Genomic DNA, 17,428 nt, shown 5'->3' with positions numbered 1-17,428 from the left:
GCTTCCCCAGCGGGGTGGGGGGGATGACTTGCGCTGCTCTGTTCCCTCACCCCCAGCCCCAACCTCCCTGGTCATCACACAGCTTGGTGGTTCCTGCATGGTTCCCTTCTTTCCGGGGTGGGGTGCACAGCTGGCCCTGGTGGGGGGCGGTGATGGGAAACTGAGGTCGGTTCCTCCCTGGGCTCACAGTGCAGCAGAAGGCCTGGGCGGTTCCGGCCAGCGGCTGGTTTGGGGTCAGCTCCCCGGTAATGAGCCTGGCCGAGATGGAGGAAGTGACCGCCTCGGGATTTGCATCCGGCTGTTCCCCTGCCCCCCACCAGCTGCAGACTCGTGGTGGGTGCCGTGCTGAGATAAAAGCAAGAGTGGGAAGGAGCTCCCCCCACCTCAGCCTCCTGAATGGCCCAGCGGGACAGGACACCCTGGTGGGGGCGGTGCCTCTGGCCCCTGGGGCCCCCTAGAGTGCTTTTTCTCCAGGATGGCAGAAATGTCAGAGGGTCTTAAAGCTTCTGCATTCTAGAATTGGGGTGGGGGGGCTCTAACCCAGCCCCAGCTCTCAGGCTGTGAGTGAAATCCAGGACAAGGGACTTGGGATGGGCCAGACTCGGTGGGGAGGGGTTGGGTTCTTTTTGTTTGTTTTGGGGCCACCCCTGGCAGTGCTCAGGGCTGACTCCTGGCGGCACTCAGAGCACCCTATGGGGTGCTGGGGATCAAACCCAGGTGGGGTGTGTGCAAAAGTAAGCACCCTCCCCATCATGCTATGGCTCCGGCCCCAGGGTTGGGTTCTGAGGCCCCCCACGTTGGGGAACAGGGGTCACCGTGCTGGCCCTGGGGATTCTGCCGTGATCTTCCTGCTCCCTGCCACCCATTGGTGGGTCGCCTCCAGAGGGGTAGATGTCTCAGGGCACCCTTTGCCAACGGCCCTGCACCCCCTCTCTGTTCCAGCATGGCGTTCTGCACTGCCCCTGGTGGACCGGCTTCCAGACCCCCTACCCAGCCCTCTCCAGCCAAAGCCAGTAAGTGTGTGCATGGTCTATGTGCATGTATGTACACGTATGTGCATGTTCAGTGTGTATGTGCGCGTGCACATGTGTGTGCTGTGGCTGTGTGTTTCCCCACGTTTCCCTCCAACTGGAGTCATGACGTACGGGGCTGGGGGTGGAGAAGCGCTTACGGGCAGAGGAGCAGCGCAGGGGTGAAGTATGCACCTGCCCTGGGTTCATCCCTGCCTCCACGTACAGTTCCCCTCGGCCCCCGGCAAGAGTGACCCCTGAGCATAGAGCCAGCTCCTGAGCACCACTTGGTGTGCTCCTCCAGAACCCCCCCCCCCCCGAAAGTAAAAGCCTAGGGCTGGAGCGATAGCACAGCGGGTAGGGCCTTTGCCTTGCCCTCGGCCGACACGGGTTCGATTCCCAGCATCCCAGATGGTCCCCTGAGCACTCCCGGGAGTAATTCCTGAGTGCCTGAGCCAGGAGTAACCCCTGTGCATCACCGGGTGTGACCCAAAAAGCAAAATAAAACAAGTAAAAGAGCAGAAGCGGGGTGTCCACGGGGCCCAGTCAGTGGAAGCTGTACCCCTCCCCCCAGTCAGTCTTCAGAGTTTGCACCTCCTTCAGGCTGTGGGCAGGTGGCCTCTGTCCTCTGTGTGTGTGTGTGTGTGTGTGTGTGTGTGTGTGTGTGTGCGCGCGCGCGCGCGCGCGCAGGGGGACATGAGCTGGCACCCCCCCTCACACACACACACACACTCACCTTCTCCCCTGTCCCCCAGCCCATTCATCGTCAGCCAGTCCTACTTGGACACCAGCTTCAGCCCCGCACCCACCACCCCCAGCTTCCCACCAAAGACTGACTTTGCTCAGGTAGGACTTTGGGGTCTCCCAGGTGGGCTGGGGTGGTCTAGGGAGTTCGGGGGGGCCCCCGGAGCTCTGCTCACCTTTCTCATCTGACGTGGTAGTGTTGCCCAGCCGCAGGAGGGCTGGGTTGAAGGCTGTGTTGGGGGGGCGGGGCTGCCCTGGTGACCCTGTCACTGCTGTGTGTGTGCCCTGGGTATCAGCCTGGGGTCCGGGGTTCGCTCTTCCCAGGTCCCCTCCCTGGCTGGGGGGCCTGTTGTCATGCTTCCCTCCTGTCTGTTCATCTGTCTCTCTCCCTCACGTGTGGCCCCCAGACTCATCCACCTGGTCACTGTGGGGGGCCAGACAATGTCTCCTGACCCCCAGTGCTGACATAAGCCGCCGTGGGGCCACACCCATCTCCCCTATGAGGGCGGGCCAGGGGCAGCCCCTTGTTCCCTGCCCAGCCCGCAGGTACCCTCTGGGCACTCGCCTGAGCTCCCTGCAAGGCCTGAGTGGCCAGAGCGATAGGCCAGTGGGGAGGGTGTTTGCCTTGCACGCGACCAACCCTGGTTCAATCCCCAGCACCCCATAGGGTCCCCCAAGCACCACCAGGACTGATCCCTGAGCACAGAGCCAGGAGTCAGCCTTGAGCATCACCAGGTGTGGCCCCAAAACAAAACAAAAAAAAATAGTGCCTGAGTGGGGGTTCTTAGGCAGGAGACTAGGCTGGGTGGCCGGTTTTGGGGGGCTGTGGTGTGGGCACAGGTCCCCCCAAAACAGAACCTGCACATAGAGTTTAGAGTCTGTCCAGGGCCTTGATGTCCAGAGTGGGGACAAGTGGTGGGGACAAGTGGGCTGCATCGGGCCAGTTCCACCGTGGGGGGTGAGGGGCAGGGGGCAGGGGCTGTGTTGTGGCCCCCGTGAAGTCTGAAGGGGAGCACCATAGCAGCAGGTGGATCCAAGGGGAACCCAGACCCTCAGCACAGAGCCCCATTTGGAAACGGGGTCTCTGTGGCGCAGTTGGTTGGTGGGCTGGGGCGGGGTGGGAGGAGTGGGGTGCAGGCCTTGCAGGCCAGGTCTGATCCTTGACACCACCTGGTTCTCCAGACACCCCCTGAGCACCACACTGGGTTTGTTTGTTTTGTGTGTGTGTGTGTGTCGGCCTGGTGCGGCCCCCAGACACGAGACATCGAAACAAACGTTCTGGTGACCCCAACGGCCCTGCCTGTGCACAGGCATGGAGGAGCGAACCCGTGGGGTCAGAGCAGAGACCTGGGGTCCTGGAGCCGGAAGACGTAGGGGGACCCTCCCTTGGGGCCACCGCTGGGGGGTGTTCAGGGCTGACTCGGGGCTCTGTGCTCAGGGAGCACTCCTGGTGGTGCTTGGGGACCCACTGGGGTGCTTGGAACGGAACCTGGGTCAGCTCCGTGCAAGGCCAGCGCTGCCCCCCGCTGCCCTCTCTCTCTAGGCCCCTGTTTAATTTGAAGTCCCCCACCCCCATCATCTGGGGACCTTTTTGTTCCCCTCCCCCCCAGCCTTCTGGACAGCAGCACAGGGGGCAGGTGTCCACGTCCCAGCCAGGCCCCTCTGGACGCTGCCCTCCACGGCTGCCGGCCGCCCCCGCCCCCCTTCCCAGCTGCCCCTCGGATGCCGCACCCGCCTGCCCCCGGCTCTGCCAAGAATCGACGCGGCTTCTCAGTCGAGAATCCCGGGGGGCTTCCCTCAGCGGGCAAAGAGCAGCCCAGGCCTGCCCCGCTGGAGCGGAGCCGCCCATCCTGGGGGGCAGCATGGATGTGGGCGGGGACGAAGGACCTGCTGCCAGCACCGCCCACAGCCCCTGCTGGCTGTCCTCGCAGGTGGGGGGACCCAGACCCCAATTCCCTTCCATGGTGGTGGGACCTTCCAAGAGAATCTCCCCAGTGCTGAGAAGGGCGTGGCCTGGGGGCGGGCCCTATAAGGATGTGCCCCTTACGCTGCCCGCCGAGCCCCCGAGCCTGGACCCAGGGCACGTCTAGTCTGCTAAGCCCCAGCCCTGCCTCCTGACACCCCAACACCTGGTCAGATGGCGGGACAAGGGCAAACATTACAGCGACCGACCAATAGGACAGCGGGGAGGGCACTTGCCTGGCACACGGCCCACCCGGGTTCGATCCCCGGCACCCCATAGGGTCCCCCAAGCACCGCTAGGAGTGATCCCAGAGCACAGAGCCAGCTCAGGAGTCAGCCCTGAGCACTGCCGGGTGCAACCCAAAAGCCAAAACAGCACAAGGATGCCCCATTGTGGGCCTTGCACCCCACGTGCTGGGGCGCTGCAGGCCCCCGAGATGGGGGAAGCTACAGGCTCCGGGGGCCCAACATCCCCCCAAAGTCTTCAGCCCGCAGGGGAGGGGGATCTGACTCAGACGGGGGTGGGGGGAGAGGCTGTGCTGGAGGAAGCTGGAGACGGTCACACGCACCCGTGCCTGGCACTCATGAGGGACCCCTGGCAGTGCAGGGCTCCCGGGGTGCCAGGCAGGTGGCTCACATCCTGCCCCGGGACTCAGACCTGCAGGGCGGCACATGGGCTCCATGGCCACAGCGGGCAGGAGCTTGGCAAAGCAGGAAGACCCGTCTCCAAGGAGCGGGCGCATATCAAGGCTGGAGTGACAGCACAGCAGGTAGGGCGTGTTCCTTGCACGCGGCTGACCCGGGTTCGAGTCCCAGCATCCCATAGGGTCCCCTGAGCACCACCAGGAGTAATTCCTGAGTGCAGAGCCAGGAGGAACCCCTGGGCATCGCTGGGTGTGACCCAAAAAGAAAAAGAAAAAAGCAAGCCCCAGAGTGCCGTGGGGGCCAGAGAGCCCCTCCCAGCACACCCCCACTTCTCCAGGAGGGGCCCTCCCCCTCCGACCCGAGGGCAGTGACTGTCCCTGGGGAAAGGAGCCCTCCTCTGCTCAGACACCCCCAGCCACCTCCCCCGAGCCCCTCACAGCGTGGGGGTGGGGGGGCAGCCACTGAAGGTGGCCGTGGTGTTTTCCGTCCAACCTAAGCTGGTGGTGACGCATCTGCCGCTGAGCCGATGTCCGCAAACCTCAGCGCTCGCCCACTTAAAGTCCGGCAGCAGCCGGCACCCACCACCTCCGGCTAGTTCCAGAAGATTCCATCTCTCCCCAGGGATCCCATCTCCTCCTCCCGAGGTGCCCCCAGACCCACTTCCTGCCTGAGAATGGAGGGGCCCTTCTGGATGTTTCCATTCCCAGGACCTCACCTGGAGGGAGGGCACCCCAGAGCTGCCACTGGGTCATCTGTGTGGGGGCGGGGGGCCAGCACCCCCTTCTGTCCCCATCTCAGCTGCAGTGCATCCTGGGTGGTGGGGCACACAGGGGTCTGTTTGCTCTGGGGGACCCTGGGGCCATGCCCGGCTTTGGGGTGAGGGGGTGCGTGGGAGCCTTGGGGGTGGGTTTTCTGGAGGTGCTCTCCTGCAGCAGACTTGCTGGGGGTCCTGCGCGGTCCCCTCCCCCTGCTCTGTCCCCACTGGCCTCTGCAATGGGGCAGTAAGTTCCGTCAGCAGCTGTGCGGAGGTGGGGGTGGGGCACACGGCACCCTGGGGGGCCTGGACCACCCTGCCCGACAGCAGCTGAGGGGTGCAGGGCAAGAATGGGGCACCATTCTGGAGCCCTGAACTCCAAGATGCGGGCAAGCTGGGGGTGGGCAGGACTTCTTTCCTGTGACTGGGGAGGGGGAGTGGGGGCCTGCCGTGGGATAACGAGTGTGGTGGGCTCCCCAGGCCCCGTCTGGAATAGCCGAGGCCAGGACGGGCCGGGGGGTGGGGGTGGGGGGGGCTGCGGCCCGGGAGCCCCGAGCGCGGCCCTCCCCCTTCCCCCTCCCGGGCCGGGCGCGCAGGGTGCGCCCCAGGGCGGAGGGCGGCCCCTGCGGCCGGTCCGCCCCGTACCGTAAGGCGGCGAGGCTGCCGGTAAGCCCGGCTGGGCAGAGGCATCATTTCCTGAAAGTCAGCGGGGCCTTCGGGAAGCCGGCGCCGGCGGTGACTAACCCACATGTAAATGCCGCCCCAGCGCCCCGGCCCTGCAGGCAGCCAGCATGAGGGAGCCGCGCCCGCCGGCCGGTGGCCTCGCCGGCCGGGACCCCGCCGGCCCGGGCCCCGCCGCACCGGCCCCCGCGGGCTGGTGGCTGCGCTTCGCGGCTCTCAACCAGGTACCTGCCCGGGGGCGCGGGCGCGGGGCGGGCGGGGCGCACCCTGCGCACCCAGGAGGCGCTTCCTGGGCGCGGGGGTGGGGATGGGGGGGGCGGGTGGCAGGGGTGGGGGATGGGCGGGGAGGGCCAAAAAAAAAAAAAAAAACGAAAGTTCTGGCCCAACTTCTGGACAGGCGCGGTGCTGGGGCACAGCCAGGGCGGCCGCGGGGTGTGGGACTTGGCAGGGATCCTGGGACCTGGGACTGGGGTGGGCGGGGTTCCAGGGCACAGGTGGAGACACCCACCTGGGCCCGCCATCCCGCTCCTGCAGGGCAGGTGGGAGGGCTTTGCAGGGGTCTTTGGGGTGCAGTCTTCCCCCAGGGCAGCAGCTTGGAGCTGCCACCGTCGGGGCCGTTGGTTGAGGGGACTCTAGGCAGCAAGGGGGTCTGGGTCCCGGGGTGGACAACAGGAGGTGCTGGGGGGCGGGGGCACTGCCCACAGGTGGGGCAGGGCCGTGGAGTCTGGGGGTTCTGGGGAAGGCAGCACTGGACTGGGGGTGCTGGGCACCCAGGGAAGCCAATTCTCAGATGGAATCTTTTGGGAGGGGGGGGCTGCTGGCTGCTGGAAGCAAGGAGGGTGGGTGATCCCTGCACCCCGCCCGATGTGCCCAGACCTGGGACTGAGACATCAGGGATTGGCTTGGGGGGGGGTGGTAGGAGGGTCCGAGTCCCCCAGCCCCGTGCACTGCGCACCCAGCACCCCCTAATAGGCAAATCCCAGAGCACCATGGGTACTGCCCCATCTCCCCCTGCGGGGACCTCGCGGTTCCATGGGGTCCCTAGGATTGAGCTGCACCTTGGGACCCTGTGCTCGGATGCTCGCGGGAATGGGGCGGCCCTGCAGGCCACCCCCTTTCCATCTTCCGCTAAACTGCAGAAGTGAGCAGTCAGCACTGGGGAGGGGCGTGAGGGGGATGCCCAGACAGCCTGTGGCCTCCCGTCTCTCCCATGGTGTCCCTGCCTGCTGTCCCCGCCACCTTGATCAAACTGGGGGGTGCTCCAACTCCCCTCTGCACGCGCCACCGTGCGGAAGGCTGGAGGACCCTGCTGGCCCCCCCAAGGGGCTGATGAGCCGACTTGTCCTGGAGGTGGGTCCCGGCAGCCTCTCTCCCCACGTGCCTGCTGGGACCGCTGTCAGAGACACCCTCTTCTTTCTTTCCTTCCTTTTGGGATTTCTCGCTCCTGGCTCTGTGCTCAGGGGTCACTCCAGGTGGGGCTCTAGCGACCCTGTGGGGTGCCAGGGTCCAATGCAGGTCAGCCACATGCAGGCAGACACTTCCCCCCCTGCGCCAGCTCCGCCCAGGACCCCCCCGCCCTCCTTCTGAGTGTAGTCCCACACCTGAGCTGGGCCACCTCCGCCTTGTGCTATCCTGAGGGTGGCCATGGGCCTGCACCCCCGAAGTGGGTCCCCCCATCTGGCACCTTACACTGCTCCCCCAAGGGGCCTTTGTGGCTGGTGGTTGTAGCTCCTCCAGGCGTTGTCAGAGTGCTTCTCCAGGGGTCCTTGTCCCGCCCTTCCCTCCACCAACCCAGGGCCCCCGAACAGACTCCTGGGGGTGCCTTTCTGCCTGTGAGGGGGGCCAGAGGGTTGTGCGCAAGGAGCATGGCGCCCCCTGGTGGCCATTGACTGTCTTGCTGCAGCACTGCCACCTCTGAGCCCAGCCCTCCCCAGCTGAAGAGTCCGGAGGGGTCCCAGAGGGGTGCCCAGACTGGATGGGAGGAAGATGGAGACGGATCACCCCCAGGGGTCGCCCACTCTTGACCTGTGACCCCTTCTGCCTCCACACCCATGTCCCTGTCACTGTTCATTAAGGATTTGAGCCCTGGAAAAGGGGGGGGGCTGGGGTGATGCTAGGGGACTCCCCACCCTCCCCCCCATTCCCACTTGGCTCCTGGAAGGTGACCGAGCTGCATATGGGGATCAGGCCAGTGCGGGCTTCAGAGATGCAGCCCCGGGCTACAAGTATGCTTCCCCTACTTCCCCGAGCCCCCCCCCCTTCCCCATCTCACCATGGGGTGCTCTCAAGGGGGCCTCTGGGGTCCCCCCCCACACTCCGCTTCAGCTCATGCATCTCGCAGGACTCATACTTAGAAGACCTGGCCACAGCCTCCATCTTCTCCTCATCTGTGGACTCGCTGTCCGACATCGCCGACACGCCCGACTTCCCCGCCGCTGACAGCCTCAGCCAAGTGCCCACCATCTGGGACGTCGTGAGCCCCGGCCCCCCGGCCCCTGACAAGGTCAGCCTCGGCGGGGCCCACCCCCGGGGACCCTCACCCCTGCTCTCGAGGGGGCTGCTCCTTAGGGCCACAGGGGCCCCCAGAATCCGGTGAGGGGGGGACTACTCAGCCCTAACAACCTGCCGCCACACGGCCACTAGCTGCGGGGCTAGAGGCACAGGGCAGCCCAGAGAGGGGGTTCCCAAGTCACAGAAGGGCACAGATGGGGGGCAGGGCCCCTAAGTCCTGGGGTAACCCTGAAAGGGGGCTTAGGGGCCCCTTCAGCATAGACTGGCCCAGACAGGTCCTTAAATCATGGGATGGCACAGTTGGGAGGGGCCCTATCATGATGTGGCATGAATGGGCAGGGGGAGGGGGTGTGCACCGGGGCGGGGGACGGGCCTCGGCAGTGCTGCTCTGAGAGGGGCATGGGGGGGGCATTACAGCAACTCACTAGTGAGCAGTGGGGGTGGGGGTCCAGAAGGGTCCCAGGTGAGCCGCATTCCCACCCCCCACCCCCCACCCCTGCCCTCCACCCCCGCCATGTGCCAGGCCCACAAAGCCCCATTCTAGGCCTTTCCGGAACCCTCTAGCCAGGCAGATGCTGGGGAGCAGGGACCCCAGTTCAGGGCTGAGAGGTGAGGCTGGAGATAGGGGTCCAGTCCCCCTAGGTGTCAGCCCCTCCCCTCCCGCTTCTGGGGGACGCACACTCCCTGGCACCAATGCCCCCCCCCACCCCCCAGGAGCCTCAGAGCCCTTGTCCTCCCCCTCCCCGTGCCTGCGTCCCTGGGACAGTGAGACTCAGCCCAGCCCTTGGCAGCCCCTCTGGGCATCTCCCGCGCAGCCGCCGGGGCACCGCAGCTGGACGGCCCGGGCCTCTGAAACCCAATGCCCACTGCCCGCCGCCCTGACTCAGCCTTCCAGGAAGCCGCTGGCCTGTTTGTTTTGCTCCCGTCTAAAAGAGGGAGCTGGGACAGGCGGGGAGGGCGCTGGCCTCACATGTGGCCCAGCCGGGTTCCATCCCCATTCCTGCTTCGGGTCCCTCCTGAGCCCCTACCAGGGGTGAGCCCCGTTCTCAGAGCCAGGAATCAGCCCCCACCCCCTGCCCTGAGCCTCTCCAGGTGTGGCCCAAAAAAGCAAAACCTAAAATAGGAGGGTTGGAGTGATACGATAGTGGGGAAGGCATTTGCCCTGCACACGGGCAACTGGGTTTGATCTCCGGCATCCCACAGGGTCCCCCAAGCACCACCAGAAGTGAATCTTTTTTTTTTTTGGCTTGTTAACCCTGCCGGTGCACAGGGTTATTCCTGGTGGTGCTCGGGGGACCTCTATGGGATGCTGGGAATCGAACCTGGGTCAGCTGTGTGTAAGGCAAATGCCCTACCCGCTGGACTATCACTCCAGCTCCCAGAAGTGTATCTTGATTGCTGAGCCAGGAGTAAGTTCTCAGTGCTGCTGGGTGTGGCCCGCAAACGAAAAAAAAATAAGAAGAAGAAAGAAAAGAAAAAATGAAGCAGGGCAAGCATAGGTTTCTGGGTCTCCTCCTCTTTCATGTTCCTCACCCCAGCCCCCTGTCCCCAACCTTTGCATTTCTGCTCCCTCTCAGGAGCCCTGGCCCGGCAGGCATCTAGTGGTTCTGGGCTGGCTGGGGGTGCGTGTGGGCACTGGGGCCCGGAGGCATCCTCTCCTTTGTCTTCTGGGACTCATGGCCTTATACAGGGGGGCAGCTCCAGACCAGGGCAGAGGGCTGAGCCCACCAGAGGCTGCGGCCCCCCAAGAGTCCTGCTGCTCCGTCTAGCCCTTCCCCGGATGCACACGAGCATCCTTCCACTCTGAGCACCCGGCATGTGCTACCTGGCCCCAGCAGAAAGGGGGCAGCACACTGGAGTGATAGCACAGCGGGTAGGGCGTTTGCCTTGCAAGCGGCCGACCCGGGTTTGAATCCCAGCATCCCATATGGTCCCCTGTGCACCGCCAAGGGTAATTCCTGAGTGAAGAGCCAGGAGTAACCCCTGTGCATCGCCGGGTGTGACCCAAAAACAAAAAACAAAACAAAAACGGGCCGGGCTCCCCGCCTGTGTTCTGGAGCTCAGGCCACGCCCTCTTCTCCCCTCCAGCTGTACCTGCCCAGTGGGACTTTTCCAGGACTCGAGGACACAGTCCCCTCCCTACCCAGCACCCCTCATCCTAGCTACCAGGTGAGCGGGCCCATCCACCTGCTGGGGGCTGGTGTCCCTTTATAGCTGTGGGAACAGGTGCGGGGAAAGGCCTCGTGGGGGACCAGTCCCCCCTCTCCGGCAGGAGGCGGGCTGCCTGATGCCCCCATCCCCTGCCCCAAATTCAGTCTCAGAGTCAGCCAGAGGAGGAGGAAGAGCCTGAGGAGGAGGAGGCCGAAGAGCTGGGCCATACGGAGACCTACTCGGACTACGTGCCCTCCAAGTGTGAGTGCGAGCGGGGACCCCGCCCAGCCCCACACCTGCGCCCCATCTTACCACTAATGCAAAGTGGACACCACGGGTGTTGGGCTCAAACTGAGCGCGCTGAGCATCCGTACCAGCAGGTACGGATCTGGAGGGTTTTCTTATCCATACCTCAGGTCTGGGGCAGAGCGTTGCTGGGACCACTCCACCCCCCTGGCCTCGGTCCCCACCTAGGCCGCTCAGACCCTGAAGTCTTAACCACGCCCATATACAGTTTCACCATGCCCCCATTTATACTGGCAGAGCTTTGACCACGCCTGTTGGCTTCACCACGCCCCTTATGGCCACGCCCAAATCCTGGGCCGAGCCCACTCTGAAGGCACGTCCACACACTGCTTTGCCACGCCCCCTATGACCACGCCCCTTCGATCCCGGCCCGCCCATTGATCCATCCTCTGGCCCTCACCCCTGCAGCCAAAATTGGGAAGCAGCACCCAGACCGCGTGGTGGAAACCAGCACGCTGTCCAGCGTCCCCCCGCCGGACATCACGTACACCCTTGCCCTGCCCACCTCGGACACTGGGGCCCTGTCTGCCCTGCAGTTGGAGGCCATCACCTACGCCTGCCAGGTGCCCCGGGGTCCCTCCTGATCCCAGCCCACCGGAGGTCTTAGGGGCGCCCTGGGGAGAGGGGGCGTCAGGGGCAGCCCTTTCCCTGCCCCACACCCAAGGCACTGACCTCCGTCATCCGGCCCGCAGCAACACGAAGTCCTGCTCCCCAGTGGGCAGCGGGCTGGCTTCCTCATCGGTGACGGGGCTGGCGTGGGCAAGGGCCGCACTGTGGCTGGGGTCATCCTGGAGAACTACCTGCGGGGCAGGAAGAAGTCCCTATGGTGAGCGAGCGCCCAGCTGCCTGAAGGAGGCAGTGCAGGAGGGAAGGGCGGGCAGCCAGGCCAGGGACCCTGACACCCACTGGCCACAACCCCCCAGGTTCAGCGTGTCCAATGACCTCAAGTACGATGCAGAGCGCGACCTGCGGGACATCGAGGCCCCCGGGATCGCGGTGCACGCGCTGAGCAAGGTGGGTGGACGCGCTCTGCCTCGGCCCCCTCTACCCTCCCCCACCCCCCAGGAGGGGCCAGCCCGATTCCACGCCCGCATCTCTCCCCCAGATCAAGTACGGTGACAACACTACCTCAGAGGGCGTCCTCTTCGCCACCTACTCTGCCCTGATCGGGGAGAGCCAGGCCGGCGGGCAGCATCGCACGCGCATCCGGCAGATCCTGGAGTGGTGTGGCGAGGCCTTCGATGGCGTGGTATCCTGACCAAGGGGGCGAGGGCCAGGCCGGGAGGGCAAGGCAGCGGGCGGGGTGGGGGGAGGGGAGCCTTTCGGGGGAGAGTCCGGAATAAATGCTGAGCACTACAGGAGTGACCGCCAAAAAAAAGAGGGGGGCCTGGGACTGGGCTGTGTCTGGGGCATGGAGCTTTAAGAGGGACGGGGCCAGGGTGGGACGGGGCGGAACTGGAAGGAGTAAGTTCTAAGCACTGCAGGTATGACCCCCAAAAAAGAGGGGGGGCCTGGGATTGCTGGAGGGCGGGGGCCTGGGTTGGGGTGGCAATCGGGGCTTGGAGTCTAACAGGGGCGGGGCCTGTGAGGGGGAAGCCGTGGGGCGGGGCCTTGCGTGCTGGGGGCGTGGTCTGGGTGTGGCTTAGCCTGAGGGCGGGGCCTGCCCGGAGCTACCTCTAGCCTGGAATTTCTCAGTGCCAAAGGCCTTCCCTTTGCAGGAATGTTCTGGGCCGAGGCTCACCCAGACTGAGGGTAGTTATCTGCTTCTCGAGGTCTGGCAGGGCCTCCCGGCTCCAGTGAGCCTGGCCCGTGACCACAGACCCAGGGGCGGGGACCGCTGTGCCACCACTGGGCTCGGGGAAGTGCCTTCTGGCGGAGGTGTGGGGGCGCAAGGGCGCCTGCCTGGCCTGTCCCGTCCCACGCACCCTGGTCCACCCAATCCGGGTGGCCGCATACCCAGAGGGCCATGTGCCAGGTCGCCTCCCTCTTGAATGAAAACTTGGTGTGCTGCGCCTCCTAGCGGGTGGGGACGGGAACTTTTCCTGTCCACAGCCCATGTGACGAAGATGACACACCCGTTGCCTGTGGAAGATTCTGGCTTCAGAACCACGGGGTTTGCCCTTGGGGGGGTGCATCTGGGGGGTACACTTGGCTGAGGATGATGTCCTGCACCTAGTTTTAAGGTGGTTCCCCAGCCCTGTCCCTCCTGCCCTGAATCCGGGGTACATTTAGTTTTCTAGCTGCCACTGTGATCCCTGGGGAGGTCAGGGCTCCCCTCAATTTTTTTGTGTGCTTTGTTTTGTTTTGGGAACCACACCTGGCAAGCTCCTGGTTTTGCACTCAGGAATCACTCCCGGTGGTGCTTTGGGGTCAGCAAGGCCAGTACCCTCCCTGCTTTCCTATCGCTCTGGCCCTGCCTCGTTCATCCTTACAGATGTGGGTCCCAGTTCCGGCCTGTTCCCTGCTGCTCAAGAACAGATCAGCTGTGTCTCACATGTGTGAGGTGCACCAGGACCGTGTAGTTGAGGCCCTACGTGGGTGCCCTCTGAAGCCCAGGAAGGCTCTGCCTCCGGGGTGCCGTGTTCTCAGCAGGGAACTTGGGCTAGGAGGGAGAGTCTCCTAGCACTCCCTCAGCACCCCACACTTTCCCTGTTTCAGAACAGGCCCCAGGAGGCATGATTTTCTGAAACTTGCAGTTTTGTTGTTTTGGGGCCATACCTGGCAGCTTATTATTATTTTTTAAAATAAATTATTATTTTTTTGCTTTTTTGGGTCACACTCGGCTTTGCACAGGGGTTACTCCTGGCTCATGCACACAGGAATTACTCCTGGCGGTGCTCGGTGTACCATATGGGATGCTGGGAATCGAACCCGGGTCGGCCGCGTGCAAGGCAAACCCCTACCTGCTGTGCTATCACTCCAGCCCCTGCTCAGGGACTTTTAAATGAGATCGCCTTTGGCCAGAGAGCTTCGCATGTTGCCAGCTGACCCTGGTTCCATCTTAGGCACCTGAGTTCCAGGGGTGTTAGGATTACTCCTGAGCAACTAACCCCAAAATGAGATCACCTGTGTGCTGGAGAGAAAGTACAGTGGGTTGGGCACTTGCCTTGCATGGGCCATCCTGGGTTCGATCCCCGGCATCCCATAGGGTCCCCCAAGCACTGCCAGGAGTAATTTCTGAATGCAGTGCCTCCTGGCTCTGAGCATCACGGGGTGTGGCCCCAAAACTAACAATGACAAAAAGCAATGAGATTGCGAATGAGGTTGCATCCCTACGCACACTGAGCGCTGACCTGGCCGCCCCCAACCTCAGCCTGGTCTCTTCAGGAGACTATAGCTTCGTCCGTGTGCACTCTCTTGGCCTCTCCCACCCCTGGGCCCCCCACCCCCACGCCTCTGCCCACCTTTCAGTCCAGTCCTTAACCTGTGCTGCCCAGATCGTGTTCGACGAGTGTCACAAAGCCAAGAACGCCAGCTCCACCAAGATGGGCAAGGCCGTGCTGGACCTGCAGAGCAAACTCCCGCTGGCCAGGGTGGTGTACGCCAGCGCCACAGGTGAGGGGCGCAGCCGCCGTGGGATAGGTGGGAGGAGGCCACCGGTCGCACGCCAGCCAGCACCCCGGCTGCAGCCCCCGAGTACTTGCCCTTTCCCCTGCTGACCGTGTCCCGGGAGCCTGCCAGCGCTGAAGACGGGGGGGTGGGGGGGGGTGGGGGGGGGTGGTGCCTGAGCCCTCCCTTAATTAGTGGGTGGGACTGACACAAGTTCCCTCCTCCTCTGCGCAGGCGCCTCTTCCCCGCCCCCGCGTGGGCGGGGCTAACAAGGTCCCGCCCTCTCCCCAGGGGTCCCTGATCCTGAATGGGTGGGGTTGCCCCTGAGCCCCTCAGTTAAGGTTTCTGCCCCCTATACCTAGGGACCTCTGTACCCCATCGGTGGGGCTAACCGATTCCCTCCCCCTGTGCCAGGTGCCTCTGAGCCCCGGAACATGATCTACATGAGCCGCCTGGGCATCTGGGGCGAGGGCACGCCCTTCCGGACCTTCGAGGAATTCCTGCACGCCATCGAGAAGAGGTGAGTGGCGGGGATCAGGGTGCGGGGCGTGGCCATCTGAGGGGAGAGGACTTCCATGTCCCCCTCCCGCACCCCTACTGCCTTTGCCCTCTGGTGTCAGCATGACACCTCCCCAGCGGGGCGCTGTCCCCCTGGGTGGGAGGAGGTCAGTCCTGCCTTTGCTCCGTGCTGAGGCAGCTCCCTCCTCCCCGCCCTTCCAGGGGTGTGGGCGCCATGGAGATCGTGGCCATGGACATGAAGGTGAGCGGCATGTACATCGCGCGCCAGCTCAGCTTCTCCGGCGTCACCTTCCGCATTGAGGAGATCCCGCTGGCACCCTCGTTCGAGCGCATCTACAACCGCGCTGCCCTGCTGGTGAGAAGCACTGTCCCAGGAGCCCTCCCGGGTCGGGCCAGGGGGCACGCACCGTGCCTTTACCAGCCTGAGCTATGTCGCACATTTCACCCAGTCCACCTGGAACATCTCTGCTTAAAGACGGGCCAGCTGACCTGGGTTCCATCCCTGGCACCCCCATTTGGTGCCCTGAACACACCTGGGTAGCACTGTAGCACTGTCGTCTCATTGTTCATCAATTTGCTCAAGCGGGCACCAGTAATGTCTCCATTGTGAAACTTGTCGTTACTGTATTTAACATATCAAATACACCACAGGGAGCTTGCCAGGCTCTGCTGTGTGGGCGGGATACTCTTGGGAGCTTGCCAGGCTCTCCGAGAGGCCACACCTGGGTATGGCCCAAAAATTAAAAAAGAAAGATAAGTCTTCCTGGAGAGGTTAGAACAGCAGTAGAGCAGGCCAGCGCCTGCCTGACATACAGGGTTTGATCCCTGGCACCACAGAGATCCCAAACCCCACCAGGAATGAACCCTGAGCTCTGCTGAGTGTGACCTCTACCCCCCAAGAAAGATAGTATGGGGCCAAGAAATAGCGTGAGGGTCTAGAGCCATAGCACAGCGGGTAGGTGTTTGCCTTGCACGTGGCCGATCCGGGTTCGATTCCCAGCATCTCATATGGTCCCCTGAGCACCGCCAGGAGTAATTCCTGAGTGCAGTCAGGAGTAACCCCTGTGCATCGCTGGGTGTGACCCAAAAAGCAAAAGAAAAGAAAAGAAAAGAAAAGAAATAGCGTGAGGGGTAAGCCCTGCTAAGCCCTGCCCCCTGCGTCCCTGGAGCACTGCCAGGGGTCACTCCTGAGCACCACCCAAAAAGATATTACAAGGGCTGGCCAGGAAGAAGGCGCCCAGGGCCCAAGTGCGGGCCTCACCTCGTGGGAGCTGTGGGGCTGGAGCCATAGTACAGCGGGCAGGCGCTTGCCTTGCACACAGCTGACCCAGGTTCGATCCCCGGCATCCTGCATCGTCCCCGGAGCACTGCCAGATATCATTCCTGAGCACACAGCCAGGAGCAAGCCTGGAGCACCACCAGCCCAACCCCCTCCCACCCACTGAAAAAAGAAGATAAAAGCACTTGCCTTGCACGCAACTGACTTTGGCAGCCCATCGAGTACCCCAAAGAGTGATCCCTCTCTTTGGGACCAGGAATAAGCCCCGAGCACTGCGGGGGGTGGCCCCGGATCAAAAAGTTGCTTCTGGGAGGTGTCTGAGAGCGCCAGTGTGCCCCCCCCATGCCCAAGCATCCGTGTCGGTGCCCACGCAACCCTCTGATCTCATCAGGCCCCGAGGCCCTGCACTGCAGTGACCTGGCCTGGCTGGCCCTTGTCTCATTGCAGTGGGCCGAGGCCCTGGGCGTGTTCCAGCAGGCGGCCGATTGGATCGGCCTGGAGTCTCGCAAGTCGCTGTGGGGCCAGTTCTGGTCGGCGCACCAGCGCTTCTTCAAGTACCTGTGTGTGGCTGCCAAGGTGCAGCGGCTGGTGGCGTTAGCCCGCCAGGAGCTGGCCCGGGGCAAGGTGAGCAGCCGGGCTTCCTACCCGAGGGGTGCCAGCCCCCCCCACATCGTGCCACAGGCGGGAAGAAGGCAAGAAACCCAGGCCGCCCCCTGCATCAGGGGGTGCATCAGGGTGGGGGCCCAGAGCTGGGGCCTGACCCGTGCGGCCGCCCCCACCCCGGCCCCTGCAGTGTGTGGTCATCGGGCTGCAGTCCACCGGGGAGGCGCGGACCCGTGAGGTGCTGGACGAGAAGGAGGGCCAGCTCGACTGCTTCGTCTCAGCGGCTGAGTGAGTGGCCCCATGCCCCTGGCCAGCTTCCCGGGGAGCGGCTGGCTGGGAAAGGCCCCTCTGCCCAAGGGACGCCCCCTCTCTCAAACAGCCAGCCCCAGCATGGAGTAGGGGGAATTTGGAGGGGGCAGCCTGCAGGGTCCCTGAGACTCTGTTGAGGGCTGGGCACTCCCCAGCTACCGTGGGGAGTGTCCCAGTGTGGTTCCTTCCCCTCCCTCTGGTTCCCCCCATTCCTGTGTTCCTGTCCCTGTCTGTCCCATTCCGGTGTGTCCATCCCGTGCTGACTGCGCCCCTCTGCCCCTCCCAGAGGCGTCTTCCTGTCCCTCATTCAGAAGCACTTTCCCTCCACCAAAAGGAAGCGTGACCGAGGCGGCTGTAAGCGGAAACGTACGTGTGACACCCCCCCCAACCCCGCCTGCCAACTCC

At 64.0% G+C, this 17,428-nt stretch overlaps 1 protein-coding gene across 3 annotated transcripts in view; it reads left to right on the top strand.

The window, feature by feature from the left end:
• SBNO2 (strawberry notch homolog 2) overlaps positions 1-17,428 on the top strand; it is a 34,720-nt gene that overhangs the window by 11,250 nt on the left and 6,042 nt on the right. The window contains exons 3-17 of one of the 3 annotated variants that reach the window (XM_012934130.2): positions 943-1,013; positions 1,766-1,856; positions 8,138-8,299; positions 10,396-10,476; positions 10,623-10,719; positions 11,173-11,327; positions 11,457-11,590; positions 11,688-11,778; positions 11,870-12,013; positions 14,202-14,319; positions 14,728-14,833; positions 15,034-15,187; positions 16,559-16,735; positions 16,905-17,002; positions 17,310-17,389. In XM_012934130.2, coding sequence (XP_012789584.2) covers positions 943-1,013; positions 1,766-1,856; positions 8,138-8,299; positions 10,396-10,476; positions 10,623-10,719; positions 11,173-11,327; positions 11,457-11,590; positions 11,688-11,778; positions 11,870-12,013; positions 14,202-14,319; positions 14,728-14,833; positions 15,034-15,187; positions 16,559-16,735; positions 16,905-17,002; positions 17,310-17,389 — 1,759 coding nt within the window. Of the gene's footprint in view, positions 1-942; positions 1,014-1,765; positions 1,857-4,274; positions 4,487-5,725; positions 6,021-8,137; positions 8,300-10,395; positions 10,477-10,622; positions 10,720-11,172; positions 11,328-11,456; positions 11,591-11,687; positions 11,779-11,869; positions 12,014-14,201; positions 14,320-14,727; positions 14,834-15,033; positions 15,188-16,558; positions 16,736-16,904; positions 17,003-17,309; positions 17,390-17,428 lie in introns of those variants that run through there. The other 2 variants (XM_055128475.1, XM_055128476.1) reach the window with 2 other exon arrangements.

The sequence above is a fragment of the Sorex araneus genome, chromosome 2, assembly GCF_027595985.1.
Source record: "Sorex araneus isolate mSorAra2 chromosome 2, mSorAra2.pri, whole genome shotgun sequence".
NCBI classification, from domain to species: domain Eukaryota; kingdom Metazoa; phylum Chordata; class Mammalia; order Eulipotyphla; family Soricidae; genus Sorex; species Sorex araneus.
Note: the sequence above shows the minus strand (reverse complement) of the source record. Positions and strands in the feature narration are given on the sequence as shown.